This window comes from Micromys minutus, assembly GCF_963924665.1.
Source record: "Micromys minutus genome assembly, chromosome: 1".
NCBI lineage: Eukaryota > Metazoa > Chordata > Mammalia > Rodentia > Muridae > Micromys > Micromys minutus.
This window is the reverse complement of record NC_137969.1, coordinates 100,100,901-100,122,930: the sequence shown is the minus strand read 5'-3', so window position 1 is coordinate 100,122,930 and position 22,030 is coordinate 100,100,901. Positions and strand designations below refer to the sequence as shown.

General features: G+C 40.9%; 1 protein-coding gene across 1 annotated transcript in view; it reads left to right on the top strand.

Annotated features, from left to right (window-relative positions):
* Nucleotides 1-245: 245 nt before the first annotated feature.
* The window catches only part of SIMC1 (SUMO interacting motifs containing 1), a gene marked incomplete at its 5' end in the record, with an annotated part of 41,164 nt that continues 19,379 nt past the window's right edge, over nucleotides 246-22,030 (top strand). Inside the window, 4 exons of the mRNA XM_080918945.1 lie at nucleotides 246-374; nucleotides 16,590-17,841; nucleotides 17,944-19,610; nucleotides 21,744-21,976. Of these exons, the coding sequence (XP_080775071.1) occupies nucleotides 246-374; nucleotides 16,590-17,841; nucleotides 17,944-19,610; nucleotides 21,744-21,976 (3,281 nt within the window). The remainder of the gene's footprint in view (nucleotides 375-16,589; nucleotides 17,842-17,943; nucleotides 19,611-21,743; nucleotides 21,977-22,030) is intronic.

The window sequence follows — 22,030 nt, the reverse complement described above, 5'->3', positions numbered from 1 at the left end:
CCAGGGTTCTGTGACACTGCCACGACCCAGGCGCGCGGCTGCCCCGAGGTGGGCGGAGCTCGGGGCGGGACGGGTCCTCTGGAGGCGGGGCGCCGAGGGGCGGGGCAACGGAGGGGGCGGGGCCGGCGGAGTACTAACCCTGGTGTCGGCGACGCGGTCGCTGCAGTCGCTTCAGCAGCTGGAGCCAGACTCTCAGTCGCCGGGGCCGCTCGCCGCTCGCGCGTGGCTCAGCCGGGCCCGTAGCCATGGAGGACTTTATCGTGATCTCCGACGACAGTGGCTCGGAGAGCTCCACCGGGACCCGCTCGGGCAGGGCTCGGAGGCTGCGCCGGGCCCTGTCCCGGACCCCCGGCGCGCTGCCCCGCCGAACCGTGGTGAGTGAATCCTCTGCCGCTGGCCACGCCAGACGAGAGACTGAGCGTCGCCCCCTCGGGGCCTCAGCGTTGCGACCCTGGCTCCCCGCCGCCCTGTCTTCCCGCCTTTGGCGGCCTCGGGCCTCGAGGAGCGCGGCGGCGCCGCTAGGAAGGCAGGCCTCGGACTGGCCAGCGCTGAGCTCTTAGGGCTGTGCAGCGGAGCCGGCCGAGCACATGGGCGGCACACTGAGCACCAGTGGGAGCTGCCAAGCGGTGGCCGGTGGTGGCCAGCGATGGCCGGCGATGGCCCTAGAGCTTTGGCAGCGGGAGGAGTGGGGGGGTCCTGGCCAGGCCGCAGCCGCCACCCGGACCTCGAGGCGGGCGCGCGGGAGCGCGTAATTGTTTGGCTTGTGATGGGCACAGATGTGTGCAAGGAGGTAACAGGAACCCGGGCTGTGAGCGAGGGAAGCGCCGCCCTTGGCACGGTGGCGGCTGCGCTGCAGGGCCTAGTTCCAGAGCCAAGGGCCCGATTTTTGAGTTGTGGAGAAGGACGGTTTATTTTGCTTTGCAGATGAGAATCACATACAAAGCCCGGGGGCGGGGCACTCGCACCTTTGTTTTTCCTCCAGGTTCTTTATCTTTGTCTTTGCTTTGCTCCTGAAGTGGTGGAATAAAAATATCTGTGGTCTCTGCCTTTCTAGAACTCTCCACCGAAATTTAATGAACCCCTACCATGATCCAGATGCTGTGGCTTCGATTAGTCCAGGGATTGATTGTCTCTGGTCTTCCTAATATATTCCTAAATCAAGATCAGCTACTCCATAAGCATATAAATCACTTTTGAGTGCTCATTCATTCTAGGTTGCCTTTGGGAAGTTGGAGGGTCTTCCTACACCCAAAGGTAGGTGTCTTCGAATTACTATTGCTGTGATGAAACACCATGACCCAAAGCAACTTGGAGAGGAAATGGTTTATTTAGTTCACACTTCACTGTTCAAACTAAAGGAGTCAGGACAAGAACTCAAGCAGGGCAGGAACTTGGAGGCAGAGGCTGGGCATATGCTTACTGTCTTGCTAACTCTGGCTTGCTCAGCCTGCTTTCTCACAGAAACCAGGACCACTAGCCCAGGGATGGCCCCACCCACAAAAGGCTGGGTCTTCCCACATCACTCACTAATTAAGGGAATGCCCTACAGGCTTGTTTACTGCTGGATCTTAACACACATATTCTTGATTGAGGTGATTGAGGTTCCTTTCTCTCAGAACACTGTAGCTTGTTACTAGTTGATGTAAAAGAGGAACGTAATTTTGCATTTTTGATTTATCTAGCTTGTAAATATACTTTTGTGCTAGTTTATTTTTAAAGGTATCTTTATTGTGTTATGATTCATCCGTACAATACATTGGGTTGTACAATACATCATAGCTAATAAATCGTTTACTTCACTCTGAAAGGAAGCCATGTTCTTCAGGTCCGCAAACATCTTTGGAAAAGTGGCTTTTCACCACCTTGAATTATAAACATAATTTTAAATAGAGAAAATTTAGGTTTGCAATACTTTTCCCATTTCCACTGTCTGGAGAGCTACAGTGTGTGTGTGTGTGTGTGTATGTGTGTGTGTGTGTGTGTGTGTTAATATATATATATATGTATATATATACACACACATATATATACACAAGTGTTTCTAAGTGTCTAATTCTTTTCTAATCGGATTCTACTAACTTTTTTTTGAAGTGGGGTCTTCTGTAGTTCAGGCTAGCCTCAGATTTGCTGTGTAGCTGAGGATGACCTTGACTTCTAATTCCCCTTTCACCTCCTGAGTATTGAGATTACAGTCCTGTACAACTCTAGTTGGTTTATAGGGAGCTGGGGATCTAACCTAGGACCTCAAGTCTTAGGCAGGCATCATACAAACTGAGATGTATTCCCCAACTATGAGATTGTAGTAACTTATAGAAATTGCTTAATAATTTGGGTGTTTAAATTAGATATCTGTACCATATTTAGACTATAGACGATTTTATTGATATTGGTGTTCCATGTATATATTAAGTATCCTGGCACATGGTAACTTACCATGTTCTGACATTTAAAGAAATGATTCAGCTGAACCTGTTGGCTCTTGCTATTAAAGGCTGATGGGGCTATCTGTAGAATAAGTTCCTTACAATGGAAATATGTGCTACCCTGGTTTTCATTGGGTTGTTTTCTTTTTTTAAGATTTTTTTTTCTAAAGATTTATTTATTATATATGAGTACACTGTAGCTGTCTTCAGACACACCAGAATAGGGCATCAGATTCCATTACAGATGGTTGTGAGCCATCATGTGGTTGCTGAATTGAACTCAGGCCCTCTGGAAGAGCAGTCAGTGCTCTTAACCACTGAGCCATGGCTCTAGCCTAGGGCTTTTTTTTTTTTTTTTTTTTTTTTTTTTTTTTTTTTTTTTTTCTCTTTGGTTCTTTATATATTGTGAATAGTAGACTTCTATCAGCTATGTAGTTGTTAAAGACCTTCCTGCCAGGTGATGGTGTTGATGCACACCTTTTGTTCCAGTGCTTGGAGGTAGAGGCAGTCGGATCTCTAAGTTCAAGGCCAACCTGTTGTCCAGAAAGAGTTCCAGGACATCCAGAAATACACAGAGAAATCCTGTCTGGAAAAAAAAATTCTTTTCCTGAATGATGAAATCTTTTGCCTGGCAGAAGCTTCTTGGTTTCCCATTTATTAATTATTGATCACAGTGCCTGCATGAACAATGTTCTGTTCAAAACGTCTCATCCTGTGCCAAGAAATTCAAGGCTGTTTCCCACTTTCTCTTCTATTAAATTCAGTATATCTGGTTTTTATGTTGAGATCTTTGATCCATTTGGAGTTAACTTTTGTGCAAGGTGGTAAATGGGAATGGATCTATTTGCATTCTTCTACATGGAGTCGTCCAGTTTAACCAGCACCATATGTTGAAGATGTCTTTTTTTTTTTTTTTTTCTAGTATGGACTTCTAGCTTCTTTATCAAAAATCAGGTGTTCTTAGGAGCATGAACTTATGTCTGGGTCTTCAGTTTGGTTTCATTGATCAACATGTGTCTATTCTTGTGCCGGTGCCTGTGGTTTTTTTTTTTTTTTTTTTTTTTTTGTACTATAGATCTATAGCACAACTTGGAATTGGGAGCAGTGGGGCCTCCAGCAATTCCTTTGTTGTTTAGGATTACTTTAGCTATCCTGGGTTTTTGTTTTTACCATACAGAGTTGAGGATTGGTCTCTCAAGAATTGTGTTAGATTTTGATGGGAATTGCATTGAATATGTAGATTCTGTTTGGTATTAATCCTTCTGATCCATGAGTATGAGAGATCTTTCCATCCTCTAATATCTTCTAGTATCTGCCAGAGTTGGGGACTGCTTCCCTGGATGGAGATGACCACAGGTTTGCAGGGAAATGGCTGCTGGAGCTGGGGGCTTGAATAAAGAGTGCTGGGAGGGAGAAATCTGTGTGATCCATGGGGAATGGGAAAGAAGGGGCACAAGGGGTATAATTCCCTCACCTGGGCATGAGAGGTAAAGATCAGCCATTAAATAAAATTTTTTGGTTTTGTTTGTTTTTGAGTCAGAGTTTCTCTGTATAATAGTCCTGGCTGTTCTGGAACTCACCCTGTAGACCAGGCTAGCCTGAAACTCACAGAAATCCTCCTGAGTGCTTGGATTTAAGGTGTCCACCACCACCACCTGGCTCCAATTTTTTTTCTCATCTTTCTGTTTTGTTTTGTTTTTAATATATTAAATGAGCTCATCAGAAAATTGGAAAACAGTGACAGAGCAAACAGGGAAGGTCAGGACAGATTAATAGAAATGACCAAGTTTACAATCAGTGGTCAGGGAGATTAATAAAACTCAATAACCACATAGTCATGTAGGGTACTGTGAAGCAATATAAAGTATTTGAAATGGAGTCTTAAAAGAACAGGAATAGATTAAACAACTTTAAAAGACAGCTGATAAAAGTTAACAGATTTGACTGGTGAGGGGGATTAATTTACAGATCCAAAAAGGAAAAAAAAAAAAGACATATGGAAGAATAAACAAAGAAAACGTTTTTTTAAAAATCTATATAGAGAAAACTTACATGTTACACATAGAAAACAGTGTTTAACTAATCTAAAGAATACTATATATAACTTGGGATGAGACTGGGGGACTGGATTTGGAGGAGGAGGAAAGGTGAAGATCTGCCAGTGGTGTGGAGAGGGCTCAGTGGTTAAGAGCACGGACTGCTCTTCCAGAGGTTCTGAGTTCAAATCCCAGCAGCCACATGGTGACTCACAACCATCTGTAATGGGATCTGATGCCCTCTTCTGGTGTGTCTGAAGACAGTGACCATGTACTCATACACATAAAATAAATGAACCTTAAAAAAAGAAAAAAAGATCTGCCAGTGGTAAGAACTCTGTGCTTATACCCTCCAAGAGTAAAAGCAAAATAAAGACATCTTAAAAAATAAGCTGAACGCTCACTAGTACCCCTGCATTACAAGATAGGCTAAAAGGAAATGACATCAAATGGAGATTTTTATTTGCACAAAGAAATAAAGGGCACCGGAAATTCTAAATATACGCTTAAAAGCGGACACTTTAAGGAATGGGGCTGGCGAGATGGCTCTGTCATTAAGATCAATGCCTGTTTTTCCAGTGGACCTGAATTCAATTTCCATCACACACATGGCAGCTCACTACTATCTGTAACTTCAGTCCCAGGGGATCTGAGGGCACCAGGACACACATGATGGCAAAACACCCATACACATTAAAAATATATATTTAAAAAAAAAAAAAAGAAAAGAAAAGGACTGGAGAAATGGCTCAGCAGTTAAGAGCACTGGCTGCTTTTCCAGATGACCCTGGTTCAGTTCCTAGCGCCCATATGGCAGCTCACAGCTCTGTAACTCCAGTTTCAGGGGATTTGACATTCTCACACAGACATGAATGTGGGCAAAATATCAATGCACATTAAAAAGAAAGAAAAAGAAAGGAGATAGTTTCTTTAACAGTAACTTGCTTGGAAAATGTAGTAATAAATATCTGTATTTATTTCAGAGGGTTGAGGCAGGATTGCCACAATTTTAAGGCTAGTTTTGGCTATAAAACTGGTCTCAAGAAAATAAAAACAAAAATGAACAGAAGTAGGGTAATGTGGGGGCCTCAGGGACCTTCAAAGACAGCAGAGTGACGAGCTGTGGGGGGCAAGAAGGCAGTTCACTGTAACATGACTCGGTAGCCAGTGTGGACTCAAACTTCCAGAGTCTGACCCCACGTGGTCTATTTAGGTACAGCACAGTCTGGTGAAAACCATTCTTGTCATGACTCTGAATCCTGAGTGCACAACCAAGCATTTCTGATCCTCTTTGAGGAACAAAGTAAACTACAGGTCAGACCTATGTGATACTCAACATAAACATAGGTTCTATATAATGACAGAGAAAGCAAGTTCATGAGAAGGATCTGGAGGAAGGTCCAGTGGTGGAAAGTCCTCAGCCACACAGATCGTGCAAAGGTGACCAGGCTGGAAAGCACATCCACTCCAGTCTTCCATGTGGAAAACAGCTTTGCCTTCCTTCCTTTGAAGGAACAATCTTCTGTGCTTAGCATTCCAGAGTCCCTACTGCATGTCTGAGCACAAGGACCTCCGTACCAACTACAGAGTAATTAATTGAGGAGCTCACACATACAGATTTAAATTAGTTTATCAGTGTTTATAAATATCACAAAAAAATGAGTGAGGAACAGGTAAACAGAATTGTTTTTTAAGTTTCCTATACTTTTACCCCAAGTAATCCATTTTTGTCTAAGCATAGTAGCACATACTGGATTTCGAGACTATAATCCAAAGATCAGCCACTGAAAACATAGTTAGAAGATATATGCCTAGAAGAGCAAGAGGAATTCAAAAGAGAAAGTTAGAAAATCAAAAAGTGATTATAATCACTGCAGGTAAAAGAAAGCAGAAGCAAACATAAAAGGGTCTTAAGAAACTTGGCACGTTTGGGGATACATCAGTGATAAGAAATAGGATAGCTTACCAGGCTTATAGCGAAGAACCTTATGTATCTTGCTAAGGCATTTGACATCAATCCTAAAGTTTGTGTCAAACTGATGATGGTTGGAAATGGAGGTTGACATGGTAACATGTATGTGTGTATATATGTGGAAGTTGGGGGCTGGGGACTGATTCCAGGGTCTTCTGCTAGCTAGGCAATTACTCTACCACTTAGCTTTACCCTCAACCTGGTGGTGTTGCGACTATGTGAGATGAGTTAGATTCAAGCTTGCAAGTAGACTTTCAACTCTGTATGTCCACCTGGCTCTTGAGTGTCATCAAAGACACTGATGTTGTCTGTCTCGTTCCTAGAAACTGAGGCTTTCAATTTTGCCAAACAGTTTCTATTCTAGAACTAGGTACATACCAAGTTTTTACTTGACCCATTCAGAACTCCATGTATTTGAATCTGTTGACAGTGGTGGCCTTGACATCTATTAAGAGAAACAGCACAAAAGCAGAAGGGACTATTTGGAAGGAAGAAGTGTAACTGACAAACAGGGAAGATGAAGAAAGCAGTTCATGACCACCAAGGCAAACCAGAACAAAGTATAAGGATATGGATAAAAGTATAACAAGACACTTAACATGCTAACTAAAAAAACAGGTATAAAATTTAGGAGAGAGAAAGAGTATGCTGGTTATGGTGGCACCACCATTGCCAGACTGTAATATACCAATACTGATGGTACCCAGCCAGGTGAAAAGACACACTGAAACCACCACAGTGTTATTCCAGGCTCATAGCACAAAGGTTGGTGACAGTGCCCCTGGCTGGCATCATCAAGCTTTATAAATTGTTTGAATGAACCTGCTGAAAAATGGAAACAAGGATTAGTGGTTTTCCATTAGTTCAAACTCAGACTGTTGCTTTTCTACCCCTTATTATCTTAAGGCCCAGATGGAATGTTAAGGCCTGGGTACCTGTTATCTGTGTAGCCTGCCATTTTGTGCTGTCACCAATATAACAAGGAACCTTTCTCATATACTGTTACTGTTATTAGGATATTCTGTGCTTTGGTGTTTTTTGAAGGCAGTCACAACAGAAGTCAGTTAGAATGAGTTTCTATAGTTAGCCACAATAAGCTTGGACCTAAGCCAACCCACCCAGCAAACAATACTTGTCTTTATAAGCTGCCTAGGGATGGACTGAAACATAAGAGACACCTGCACCTATTTAGAATATTGCTCAAGTAAAGTTTAAGTCCCCAAGACCTCCCAGGGAACTATTATCAGAAAGAGACATGTAACTGAAATCCTCATTGACAATTAAGACATAAATGTGGCAAGTCTCCTGCCACAGTTGAATACTCCAACCAGTGGGAGCAGAATAACTGTACAATAAGGACATGTTCCTAAGGAAATCCCCTATCCCTAAATCCTGATTGGTGAAATAACTTGGCACCAATGTTTGTGGATTTTAGGCTTAAACTCATTATCACAGTTCAGCTCCCATGTCGGACCATGGCCCTAATTGATCAGTCCTAGGGCAAATGCTCAGTAAATTATCGCTGTCTGACTAAGACCAGTGTTTATGTAGTTTGTGAGCCAAACCCTGGACTCCAACATTGTTAGAGAAACAATCTCTTTTTGAAGCTGATTATAGTCCAGGTGTCGTGGTGCATGCCCATAATCTCTGAATTCAGGAGGCAGAGTCAAATCTTGGATTACACTGTGACCCCTGAGAGTGTGTTATTTACTAGGGGGTGGGGGGACAAAATTCTTTCTGGTTATGGTTTGGCTCAACCCTAGCACCCACCTTAATCTAAGAGCTTTCAGATTATTGTAAACAAGATTAATAAAGTCAACCCTCAGTCAAGCAGACAGTTGTCAGAGAGTGGACATAAGGAAAAAATAGAGTAAAAGGAAGTCAGGAGGACAGATAAGGAAATTCACAAGAAGTAGAAGGGAGGGATATTCAGTTTGAGGATTTTTGAGAGGGCATGAAGAAGGAGAACTTTCTTTGGGACATCAGATATGGAGGAAGGTCATCTGGATGCTTTCTCTGCCTCTCTGAGCTACCAGGCTTTCATCCCAGCATCTGGCTCCTGAGTCTTCACTGGGAAAAATCAAATGATTGAGATTTTGTTAAAAACATTTGGCATTCCAATGCATGACACGACCATAAGGACAAAGAAATCACACCAGCTGTGGACAAAGTGAGAAGCCATCAGATTTGGTAAGTCACCTGGGAAGTTTTCAAGGAGAGAATTAAGGATGGGAAATAATATAAGGTGCTAGGACCCTGCATAATGGACTTTAGATAGCTTAAAATAGAAGCAGAAAATGGGACTATAAATGACTTGAGATTGACATAATGCTGATTATAATTACTATCAGTCTGGTAATTCATAATATATCCTTAATAGCCATAGTTTTTGTGTTAAATATGAAACGTGGATTGATAAAATACAAGCCTTAGAAAGTCTTATAAATGATAATAAGAAAAATATTCAGACACAGACAGAGGAATCTAAACAAGGACCTACCATACGCCACCACATTAAAATTAAAGAGGGGTGGCCAAAGGTCGTTAAAACCCCAACCTTGGTTTATTCAGGAACTATACAAGACCTACCAGAAGACAATAGGCACCCTCAAAGTTATGAAGAAGTTAAATGGATTCCTGTGGACATTAGATTTTAAAAGATTTAAGAAAGCAGTAGTTTATCCTACATGAGGCAGATATTCTGTTCATGGCTCACTCAGAGCAGAATTAGTCCTCAGTTATAATGGCGAACATGATAAAAAGAGAAATCTAGGACCATGGAACAACAAATAGGGCTAGAGGTATTACATTTTCCCAAGACCAGTCACTAGGTGTAGGTCAGTATGCTGAATTACAAAGGCAGCTTGAATTTGATAACCACACCCTGGCACTTTGGCAGCTCTAAATACTTGGAGCAAGGTTGAAGAATCAAGAAAAGAGATCTGAGTTGTTTACTAAAAATAGACCCAAAAGAAGCCTTCACTGAGTTTTTTTGAAAAATTGATTACAGCTGTAAATAAAATGGTATCAGATTCAAAAACCAAACAAATATTAGTCAAATCTTTTGCTTTTGAAAATGCTAATTCAGAATGCAAAAGGGTGATTAGACCTTTAAAGGCAAGGTTAGCATCAGTAGATTAATAGGCTAGAATATGGCTGATAGTGGATCTCACATATATGATAATATTCTGATAGAAGTAATTTCTAAAAATTTTAAGAAACATCAAAATGCCAGATGTCTTAATTGTGTCTCAAATGCCTCAAAGGTCATTTGAAAAGGGATTGTAGGCAAAGCATTTCTAGAAACAATGTTTTCTCTAGAGCTAATAAAAAAAGAAAGCCCCAGCCTTCTGGAGTATGCAGAAGGTATGGCAGAGGCTGGCATTGGAATAATGAATGCAGATTAACAAAGAAGAGGCAAGGTAATCTTTTGTCATTGTAGGGAGCCTGCAAACCCAATATCAAATTTGATTCGATCATTCCCCGTCAGCATTGGAGAAACTCATCCATGGAGCAATTAAAATATATAATGCCTGTTGTTAAAAACAACACCTCTCTTGGATATAATCAAGGACAGAACAGCTTCAGTAGATAAAACAAAAAAAAAATTGGAGACACCAGAAAATAGCTATTTTACAAACTGCTATAAATAATCGGAGACCAAAGCTAAAAATACAAGCAAATGACATTGAAATAGAAGGCTTCAATGGACACAGGAGCAGGTGTAACAATAATTTCACCAAAATTTTGGCATCTAGAGTTGCCTTTTTAGGAGGTAAATACTCGGTTTCTAGAGATTAGAATTTTTTAGGTAAAACAAAGAACAAAATGAGTCAGTCAAATTTATAGGGCGAGAAGGACACATAGGAAAATTAAAGCTGAATGTAGCTAATATAGCCATAAATTTATGGGGACCTGATTTGTTGCAGCAATGCAAAGCACAGATTAACATTCCTTCAATCTCAGAAACAAGCCATAAAATAAATAATGCTTCTGAGAAAAATATTAAAAGATATTATCATGAACAGTCGTAGACTGTCTAGTTGTTCACAAACAGGACATGACAGGTGTTGATCTTTCAAAGGTACCAACTGCCCTACCTTTAAAATGGTTAACTGACAAATGTGTGTGGGTAGAATAATGGCCTTTGACTTGAAAAAATTTACAGGTACTAGAACAGCTGAGCAGGAGCAGCTGAATGTTCAACATACTGAAGAATCTACCAGCCCATGGAATTCCCCTCCATTTGTTATAAAAAGGAAATCAGGAAAATGAACAATATTAACAGATTTAAGAGACATAAATAAAGATGATTCACCCAATGGGCTCTTTACAACCTGGAATTCCATTGCCTTCTATGTCATGGTCTTTGATAATAATTGATTTAAAAGACTTACTTTTTCACAATCCCTTTATATGAGCATGATACAGAAGGGCTGCTTTCTCAGTACCAACTTATAATAGTTGTCTAATAAAGAGATAGTACAAAATCTTACAACAAGGAATCTTAAACAGTCCTACCTTGAGCCAATATTTTGTACAGCAGCCATTAGAAATAATTAGTAAACAGTTTTCTCAATCTAAAATTTACTATTATATAGATAATATCTTCCTGGCTGACTAAGACGCAGATACCTTAGAAAAAATATTTGAAGTAAAGAGTATTTTGTGGGCTGGAGAGATGGCTCAGTAGTTAAGAGCACTGACTGCTCTTCCAGAGGTCCTGAATTCAATTCCACCACATGATGGCTTATAACCATCTGGAATGGTATCCAATGCCCTCTTCTGGTGTGGCTAAAGATAGTAACAGTTTACTTATATACATAAAATAAATAAATCTTTAAAACAAAAAACAGAGTCTGGGGTCACTTTTTAAAAAGAGAGAATTTTGCCTTGCTGGGGATCACAAATTGCTCCTCTAAAAAGGGAAATTCTGCTAGTTATCTAGGATATGAGATGGGTTTACAGAAAATTTAACTGCAGAAAGTAAAAATCAGGAGAGATCAATTACAAACTCTTAATGATTTTCAAAAATTGCTGGGAGATATTAACTGTTATGGCCCATAATTGGATTAACTACCCAAGAGTTTAGTAATTTATTTCAAACCTTAGAAAGAGATAAGGACTTTTTGGGTCCAGCAATCACCTCACAAACTACATGAACACCAATCTCAGTCAGATAGGGATAGTCAGATGTAGCCATGGTCCATCTTCAGGATCCAAGTTAAGATCCTATAGGGTTTTTAAACCCATAATTCAAAACCATCTGTGCCAAGTCATCCCACCAATCAGGATTTAGGGATAGGGGATTTCCTTAGGAACATGTCCTTGTTGTACACTTAACCTGTTTCCATTGGTTGAAGTAGTCAACTGTGGCAATACTTGCCTTGTCTTAACTTGTCTACCAGAATGGGACTTACCTTGCCTACCATTCATGTCTTAACTTGCCAACCAGAATATTTGTTGGAGGTCTTGGGAACTTAAACGTTACTTGACCACTAGTCAAAATGGAAGTCTTATTTCAAATAGTTTCTTATATTGATGCAAGTGTTTCTCTTACGTTGGGGTTCACCCAAGGGTCAGTTTATACCATAAAAGCTTATACACAAGTGAAGGAAGTGATGTTGGGTTTTTGGTTCCAGTCCAAGTTCATTGTGAGTAACTACAAAATAGGTCTTCTGATTTCTATCATGATTGGTTTTTAAGGGCACAGAACATGACAAAATATGTAATCAATCTTGGCATTAGAAAATATCCTAGTATCAGCAGAAACGCATGAGAAAGTTTCCTTATAATGGCAGACTAGCCAGGTCACAGTTAGTTACCTAGGCCTTAACATTCTGTGTAAGCCTTAATATTTTACCTGGGTACTAACAAACTTATAGTACAAGAATATTATCAGCTGAGGCTGAGTGAGGATTGGTTTTGGTAGAAAAGAAATTATGTGGCTAGAGTGGTGGTTCAATGGTTAAGAGCACTGACTGCTCTTCCAGAGGTCCTGAGTTCAAGTCCCAGCAACCACATGGTGGCTCACAACCATCTGTAACGAGATCTGATGCCCTCTTCTGGTGTGTCTGATGACAGTGACAGTGTACTTATATATAATAAATATATATCTTTTAAAAAAGAAAATTATAAAATGCACATGTGTACTGTTCTGATCCAAATCTGGATTGTATTTTGGTTATTTTGCCTTCTACTCATTCTCTTACAGGAAGTCTTATACAGAGAGAAGATAATATTTTAGACTGAGTATTTTTAGCATTCACACAGTAAAGAAAAATGAAAGACCTATGCAGGTAGAAACAGTTTCTGAATTGATTCTGAAAGGAAAAAAATGAGACTTTGTCAATTATGAGATATAGACCCAGCAGAAATTGTAGTATCTTTTACTAATGCTGAAATTACTTCATTATGGGCAGAAAAATAAGCATTAGTAAAGAGCTTACAGTAATTTTTTTGGAAGAGACTAACAACAAATATCCCCCAAACAGGAGACCAGTTTATACAAAGAACTAATTGGATTCTCCCTTGTATAGTAAAAAGGACACAAATTTCTGGAGCCCCTATGATCTATAATGATGCAAATAAATCAGGAAAGGTAGATTATAAGTTAGGAAAAATAAGTAAATTGGCTCAGGGCTCTTATTATTCAGTTAAAAAATCAGAGCCATGCCATTTGTATTAGTCAGGGTTTCTATTCCTGCACAAACATCATGACCAAGAAGCAAGTTGGGAAGGAAAGGCTTTATTCAGCTTACACTTCCACATTGCTTTTCATCACCAAAGGAAGTCAGGACAGGAACCCAAACAGGTCAGAAAGCAGGAGCTGATGCAGAGGCCATGGAGGGATGTTGCTTATTGGTTTGCCTCCCTGTCTACTCAGCCTGCTTTCTCATAGAACTCAGGACCGCTAGCCCAGGGATGACACCACCCACAATGGGCTGGGCCCTCCCCACTTGATCACTAGTTGAGAAAATGCCTTATGGTTGGATCTCATGAAGGCATTTCCTCAAGGGAGGCTCCTTTCTCTGTGATAATTTCAGCTTATGTCAAATTGACGAACAAAACCAGCCAGTACACCATTTTAATGCCATCATTAGGTTTTCCTGGCTCTTAATATCATTACTGACTTTCAATATGCAGAAAAAGTTTAATGTATTGAAACAACTAAACATATTTCAGGTGATTCAGAATTAACTTTGCTATTTATTTAACTACAAAAAGTAATCAGAAATAGAAACTATCCATTGTGTATAACACATCGGGCTGGAGAGATGGCTTAGTAGTTAAGAGCACTGACTACTGTTCCAGATGTCCTGAGCTCAATTCCCAGCAACACATGGTGACTCACAACCATTTGTAATTTGGTTGGATGCCCTCTTCTGATGTGTCTGAAGACAGCTACAGTGTACTTATATATCATAAATAAATCTTTAAAAAGTAAAAAACACATAACAGATTATCCCATTTGAGTCTACCAAGCCCTCTAGCACAAGATAATGAAATTGGTCCATTAATTAATAGGTCCAATAAATTGGTCCTATTAATAGGAAATGTGCTAAAAGCCTCAGATTTTCATAAGAAATCCCATGTTAACAGCAAAGGTTTAAATAAAGATTTCTCTATCCCTTTGGCAACAAGCGAAGAAAATTATACTGTTCTTTGTATAACTAAACTCCATTACCTACAGGAAGTAACCCAAAAGATACCAAAGAAATGAAATTTGGAAAATTAAAGTATGTGCACCATACCATGGATACATATTCAGAATTTCAATGGACAACTGCTTTAAGTTCTGAAAGGACTGATTCTGTAATTACACATTTACTAGAAGTTATGGTTATGATGGGAATACCTTACAAGCTAAGACCGGGAGTGCTTCAACATATGTCTCTAGTAAAATGAAACATCTGGGCTTTGGGGGTTTGATTGTTTGTTTGTTTGTTGTATATTCCAACATAAAGCACATTACAAGCATACCATACAATCAATCCTACAGGACAAGCAGTTATAGAACGATCTAATTATACTTTAAAAGATACACTTAATAAACAGAAAGGGGTAATAAAGACCTCTAGAGATAGATTACATAGTGATTTATTAACTCTAACATTTATGAATGCTAATGAGAAAGAAACAACAGCTGTGAAGAGACATTGGATAATAGATAAAACTGCTGAATCAAGTCAGTCTATAGGTATCAAGATGTGTTGACTTCAGAATGGAAACTGGATTATGTCTTACGTTGGGGAAGAGGTTTGTTTCCACAGGAGAAGAAAAGTGGATACCATCAAGATTTATTAAAGATTAGATTTGAACAGGAGAAATCTCCTCAATCAGGAGAGGGAATAGTTGATCAGATAGTTGTCCAGTCCAAACTAACTTATGAAGACTAAAACTGTTTATTGCCACTAACCTCACAATCTTTTGGTTTTCATCTGGCTCTCTAAAACTTTTCTTAAGGTATAAATATAATCTCAAAATCTGTAAGATTTTTATGTATATAAACTTCCTGTCATGATACTAGCAGTCATGCAGAATACTAATTCTCAAAATAAGCTTCACCTAGCTTCCTGTACTGTTTTCAGGTTTGAGTCTAGGAACAAAGTTTGTGTTTTTCAGATATACTTAATAGATCATAGTCCTCAAATCTTTCAGAGATCTGTTGAATATGGCATTTAAAATGTTTTCTACATCCAATAACCTTTGAGGTTTCTGAGAAGATGATAGGACCCTCCAAATCTATCTGGATTGTGGTAACACCAACCACTGGAAAAAATCTCCCATACCACTTATGCTGCCAGCTTTAGCACAAACAGTGGACACCTTTGGGTTGACTGTTATATTCTACCTAGCCAGGATCGCCACTAAAGTGACAAACGCCACTCAAAGATCAGGTTTGTTCTACAAACTGCTCAGGACATTGAAATTGCTGAGTTAATAGGAGACTAATGGGAACATTTACAGAACTTTTAACTCAAATTAATTAATCATAGGCCTGCCAAATCTAGTGTCAAGCTGAACATTGTGGAAAGCTTGGCAGAATGTCTTCATTATTGTAAACAGTTTTACTTTGTTAGAGTTAAAAATATTTCCTTTTTGTTTAGACAAAAAAGTGGAATTGTAGGCAAAGTTTTTTATTTTATTTTTTTAAGATTTATTTATTTTATGTATGTGAACACTGTTGCTGTCTTCAGTACCACCAGAAGAGGGCATCAGATCCCATTACAGATGGTTGTGAGCCACCATGTGGTTTCTGGGAATTGAACTCAGGTCCTCTGGAAGAGTAGTCAGTGCTCTTAACTGCTGAGCCATCTCTCCAGCCCATGTTATAGGATATTTGATCACATACACACCGTGACACACTCTCACCAAGATTATGTTATTAACTAGAAAAAAAATGTTTCTAGTTGTGGTGTGTTCAACCCTAGCATACACCTTTAAGAGCTTTTTGTTTATTGTAAACAAGATTAAATAGGTTGAGCATACAACCAGTTGACAGGAAGTAAACAAAAACAAACAAAACACAGAGTTAGAAGAAGTCAGGAGGATACATAGAGATGCACAGAAGTAGAAGGGGGGGACATCACTATTCATATGTCTGTCCTTGAGAGTCTTCTCTAATGAAATCAAAAATCTTTGGGACTCCCAAGTCTTGTGACAAACACTCAGCATGTTCTTAGTACCTGGGTACTCATAATAACTTACCATCTTGCTTAGCTTCTGTTGCAAATTATTCTGGGGTTTGCTTTTCCAAGCAAAGGTTGCTTTCTGTTTGTCAGGGGTAGAATTTTTTCTACTACTACCTATCTTTCTTAAATCAGATGGAAAAATACCCCCATTGCATTCCTACATCTAGCATTTGCATGACTTATGAATCTAGAAGTTGACAGCTTTTGACACTAGCAAAATGTTAACTAAAGAAAATAATATTTATAGATGATGCATAGAAGGGGGAGATATAGCTCAGGTATAGAGCGTTTACCCAGCATAAACAAGTCCCTGAGTTCAATCACTAGCACTGTAAGCATATGTAGAAATATCAGTGAAATGAAAATGTAAAATGATATTCATTATTAAAAGCTATAACCTTAGATTTCTCAAAAAGTTACTGGGCTCTCTTCTCACTCTTTCTCTTCTCACAATCTTTAACAGGACTTCATTGACTTAACTAGAGAAACCCGAACGAGAACAAAAGATCGGAATGGACTTTGTGTGATTGATCTGACAAGAAGTGAGGAAGAAAACAGGCCTATTGCCACTCTTGATTTGACTTTAGAACCTGTAGCTTCCTCTCAGAAGGAGCCACCCAGTCTCCAGACATCTACCAGTCTCTCAGGCAAAGAAGTGATGGAAGCCCAGGGAGATAGAGGCTCTCAGCCTGCAGCACAGAGGATCATTAACAATGATCCTGTAGATTTGGATTTGTTGGAGGAAAACATGTTTGAAGGTTCTCGACCCCCTACATCCATCAGCCAGGACTCTGTTTATCCACCAGAACCAAACTGTAGCTCAATCCCATATAAAGGTGACCTTAGCTTCTTGACAAGCCTACAGCTCTCTTCAGATGTTAGCTCCTTCTCCACAAGCAACAGTAGCAGCAGCAGCAGCAGCAGCAGCAACAGCAATCAGAGGACCTCTTTGCCATGCCCAGAGCAAGATGTGCCTTGCCAATCACAAGGCTTGCTATGCTCACTACAGGCCTTATCATGCCCACTTAGAGCTTCACCATGTCCACCACGAGCTTCCTCATGCCCACCACAAGCCCTGTCATGCCCACCACACACTTTGTCATGTCCATCACAAACTTTGTCATGCCCATCACAAGCCCTGTCATGCCCATCACAAACTGTGCAGTGCCAACTCCAAGCTTTGCCTCAACCACCTCAAGAAGTGCCATGCTCTACCCAAAATATACCATGCCCTCAGCAGAATATGCCAAGAACACCTCAAGACTTATCATGGAATCCTCGACACCCCCTATACCCATCCCAAGACACTCTGTGCTTACCTCAAGATGTTCTAGGCCGACCTCAAAACGTGTCATATACACAAGATGTGACACAACTGCAAGATATGCCATGGTCACTCCAAGACATGCCACTGTCACTACAAGACGTGCTACAGTCACTACAAGATGTACCGCCATTGCTGGGAGATGTGTCACAGTCGCCAGAAGTGATGCATTTACCAGGATATGTGACACAGTCATCAAGAGATGTGATTCAGTCACCAGCGGGTGTGATACGGTCATCAGGAGGTGTGATGCAGTCATCAGGATGTATGATGCAGTCATCAGGAGGTGTGACACAGTCACTAAGAGGTGTGATGCAGTCATCAGGAGGTGTGACACAGTCATCAGCAAGTGTGACACAGTCACTAAGAAGTGTGATGCAGTCATCAGGATGTATGATGCAGTCATCAGGAGGTGTGACACAGTCACTAAGTATGATGCAGTCATCAAGAGGTGTGACACAATCATCAGGAGCTGTGACACAGTCATCAGGAGGTGTGACACAGTCACTAAGAGGTATAATGCAATCATCAGGAAGTATGATGCAGTCATCAGGATGTGTGACACAGTCATCAGGAGGTGGGACACAGTCACTAAGAAGTATAATGCAGTCATCAGGATGTATGATGCAGTCATCAGGAGGTGTGACACAGTCATCAGGTGTGACGCAATCTCTAAGAAATGTAATGCAGTCATCAGGATGTATAATGCAGTCATCAGGAGGTGTGGCACAGTCATCAGGAGGTGTGACACAGTCATCAGGTGTGACGCAATCTCTAAGAAGTGTAATGCAGTCATCAGGATGTATGATGCAGTCATCAGGAAGTGTGACACAGTCACTAAGAAGTGTAGTGCAGTCATCAGGAGGTGGGACACAGTCATCAGGGGATCTGATTCAGTCATCAGGAGGTGTGACACAGTCACTAAGAAGTGTGATGCAGTCATCAGGATGTATGATGCAGTCATCAGGAGGTGTGACACAGTCACTAAGAAGTGTGATGCAGTCATCAGGAGGTATAACACAGTCATCGGGAAGTGTGACACAATCATCAGGGGGTATGATGCAGTCATCAGGAGGTGTGACACAGTCACTAAGAAGTGTGATGCAGTCATCGGGGGGTGTGACACAGTCACCAAGAAGTGTAATGCAGTCATCAGGGGGTATGACACAGTCATCAGGAGGTGTGACACAGTCACTAAGAAGTGTGATGCAGTCATCAGGAGGTATAACACAGTCATTAAGTATGATGCAGTCATCAGTGGGTGTGCCACAATCATTAAGAGATAGGATGCAGTCACCAGGAAGTGTGTCACAGTCATCAGGAGATGTGATACAGTCACAAGGCGGTGTGTCACCAGCATCAGAAGATGTGATACAGTCACCGGGAAGTGCATCACCAGCATCAGGTTATATGATACAGTCACAAGGAGGTGTGCCACAGTCATTAAGAGATAGAATGCAGTCACAAGGCGGTGTGCCACAATCAGAAGATGTGATACAGTCACCAGGAGGTGTGTCACCAGCATCAGGAGATGTGATACAGTCAGCAGGAGGTGTGTCACCAGCATCAGGAGATGTGATACAGCCAGCAGGAGGTGTGTCACCAGCATCAGGAGATGTGATACAGTCTACAGGAGGTGTGTCACCAGCATCAGGAGATGTGATACAGCCAACAGGAGGTGTGTCACCAGCATCAGGAGATGTGATACAGTCAGCAGGAGGTGTGCCACAGTCACCAGGCAATATGTCAGAGTCACTTGGAGATACACCAAACTTATCAGGAGATGTGTCACACGTACCACAAGAGTTATTGGACTTAGCAAGAGACAGGCCGAAATCTTCCCCAAGTGATGTGCAAAATCGTGATTCTCCTATGGATATCTCAACTCCGTCCTCTCCAAGTTGCTCTGCTAACCCACTATCTCCACCGTCTGGATTTTCCTTAGAAAAAGTTCCTTGGCTCACTGTCACAGACAGCTCATCCAGAAAAGAGAGATCACTGCCACAGTTTGCCAACCCTGGGTCTGCCCAGATACAAGGACAAATACCACAAGTTGGGGTGTACAATAGACCTTGCCTGCATAGACTGAAGTACTTCTTACGGCCTCCAGTACATCATCTCTTCTTCCAGACATTAATACCAGATAAGGATACACGGGAGGTAAGCTGACACACTCACCCTTCTTGGGATGTCTTTGATAACACTACTGTGACTAAAGTCCATGCATTAGAAAATGGGACAAAGATAAACAACTTCTTTTTAATCTTTTCCCAACTTGAGGGTGTTAAGATCTGTGTTAAGATCTTAGGCCACACTTAAAACCCCATACTGTAAAAGTCACTTTTCTTTGTGAGCCTTGGCCTTCCCATCTGTAAAGCAGAGGTAAAAACATAATTCAGGACACTAAATGAGGTGATGTGTGTGAAGTGTGTGTTTGTATCTGATTTGTCATTGGCCTTCATCAAATTCTTGTCTTCCGTTTTATCCTCTTCCTGAGTTCCTTACACTTCCCTTATCACAGAGAGGAGACTCTTGCCGCTTCAGTGCCTCAAATCATTCCTTAAAGTTTAGAAGTAGAAAATCAGTTTTAAACTTTAATGAGGATACCATTTTCCATTTGAGAACTTAATTAGCTATACGTGGACAAAAATGTTAGTTCCATAGTCTCACAGGCTATTCTCCATCCAGAACTTTACCCTCAACCTTTAAATCGGTTTAAATTGGTTCCAGGCTAGCAAAGTAGCTCAGGAGCTAAAGGCTCTTGCTGCCAAGCCTGACAACTTGTATTCTATGGCCCGGACCCACGTGATGAAAGTAGAGAACTGACTTGCATAAATTGTCCTCTGACCCTGCGTTTGTGGTATGCACTTGTCCTAATAAACACACACAAAGGAAATGGGTAAAATTTAAAAGTCAGAAAGGTAGGGCTGGAAAGACAGCTTCAGTTCTTGGCACCCACATAGGGTGGCTGGTGACCTTGGGTAATTACAGCACCAGGGCACCCACTGCTCTATTCTTCCTCTGTAGGCACCACACTCAGATGTACATTTCTACACCTAGACACGTGTGCATACATAAAATAACAGTCACTTTTTAAACAGTGACTGATGTGTTTAAAGTCACCTGCCGTGTATCAGACAGCTTTATTATGAAGAATTTCATGGATTCCCTTCCCAGTTGCCCTTTTATACATGACCATTTATATTTTTAAGTAATTAGGATTTAAAAAAAAAAAAAACAAAACATGTCTTAGGGTTTCTATTTCTGCACAAAACATCATAACCAAGAAGCAAGTTGGGAAGGAAAGGGTTTATTCAGCTTACACTTCCATATCAATGTTCATCACCAAAGGAAGTCAGGACTGGAACTCAAGCAGGTCAGGAAGCAGGAGCTGATGCAGAGGCCATGGAGGGATGTTACTTACTGGCTTGCTCCCCTGGCTTGCTCAGCCTGCTTTCTTATAGAACCCATGTCTACCAGCCCAGGGATGGCACCACCCACAATGGGCTGGGCCCTCCCCCCTTGATCACTAGTTGAGAAAAAGCCTTAGAGCTGGATCTCATGGAGGCATTTCCTCAGCTGAGGTTCCTTTCTCTGTGATAACTCCAGCTGTATCAAGTTGACAGAGAACCAGCCAGTACAAAACATATGTATCTGTTATTGGTTTTGTTGTTTATAGAATGTAATGGTTAAAACCCATGCATGGTGGTACATGCATGTAATTTTAGTGCTTGAGAGTTGGAGGCAAGAGGATCAAGAGTTCAAAGCCAGTTGCTTCTACAAACAGTAAATCCCATATCAACCTGGGCCATGTTATACCCTCAAAAAGGAAAAAGGGAGGAAGGGAGAGAGGGTGAAAAAAGTGGTATTTATTCTTTTAACAATACAACATGCTCAAGTTTTCTTACCTGTAATTAAGTGTCTAATATACCTTTGACCATGCCCCTAAATCTCTTGACCTATAATCTGAGCACACAGAAGGTGAAGGCAGGAAGATCAGGAAATCAAAGCCCCTCTCAGACTGCTCTTAGCTCTTTGGTATATTCCCCTTTGTTACATTTGAATATGGATGGAGCTATGTTGTATGTAAAATTTAGAATTTCTGTCTTTTAACTTTCCCACATCGTTAAGACTTTTTTTTTTTTTTTTTTTTTGTTTAAAGCTTTGTTGTTTTTCTTTAATAAAACATTTCAAATGTAGAAAATGTTGCTGTTTTCAACCTATTGCAGAACCTCTTGCCTTTAGGAATTGTAGAACCCATCCTGATGTCTATCTATCTCTTTGTCTCTACAGAGCAAGGGTCAGAAATTAGAACCCATCCCTCATCGAAGACTAAGAATGGTGACAAACACTATTGAAGAAAACTTTCCTTTGGGGACTGTGCAGTTTTTAATGGATTTTGTTTCACCCCAACATTACCCACCCAGAGAAATTGTGGCTCACATCATCCAGAAAATCCTGCTCAGTGGCACTGAGACTGTGGATGTCCTCAAGGAGGCCTACATGCTTCTCATGAAAATCCAACAGTACGCATCCTTACAGCCGGTTGGCCACGCCTTCTAGGGAACCACAGCTTTCCT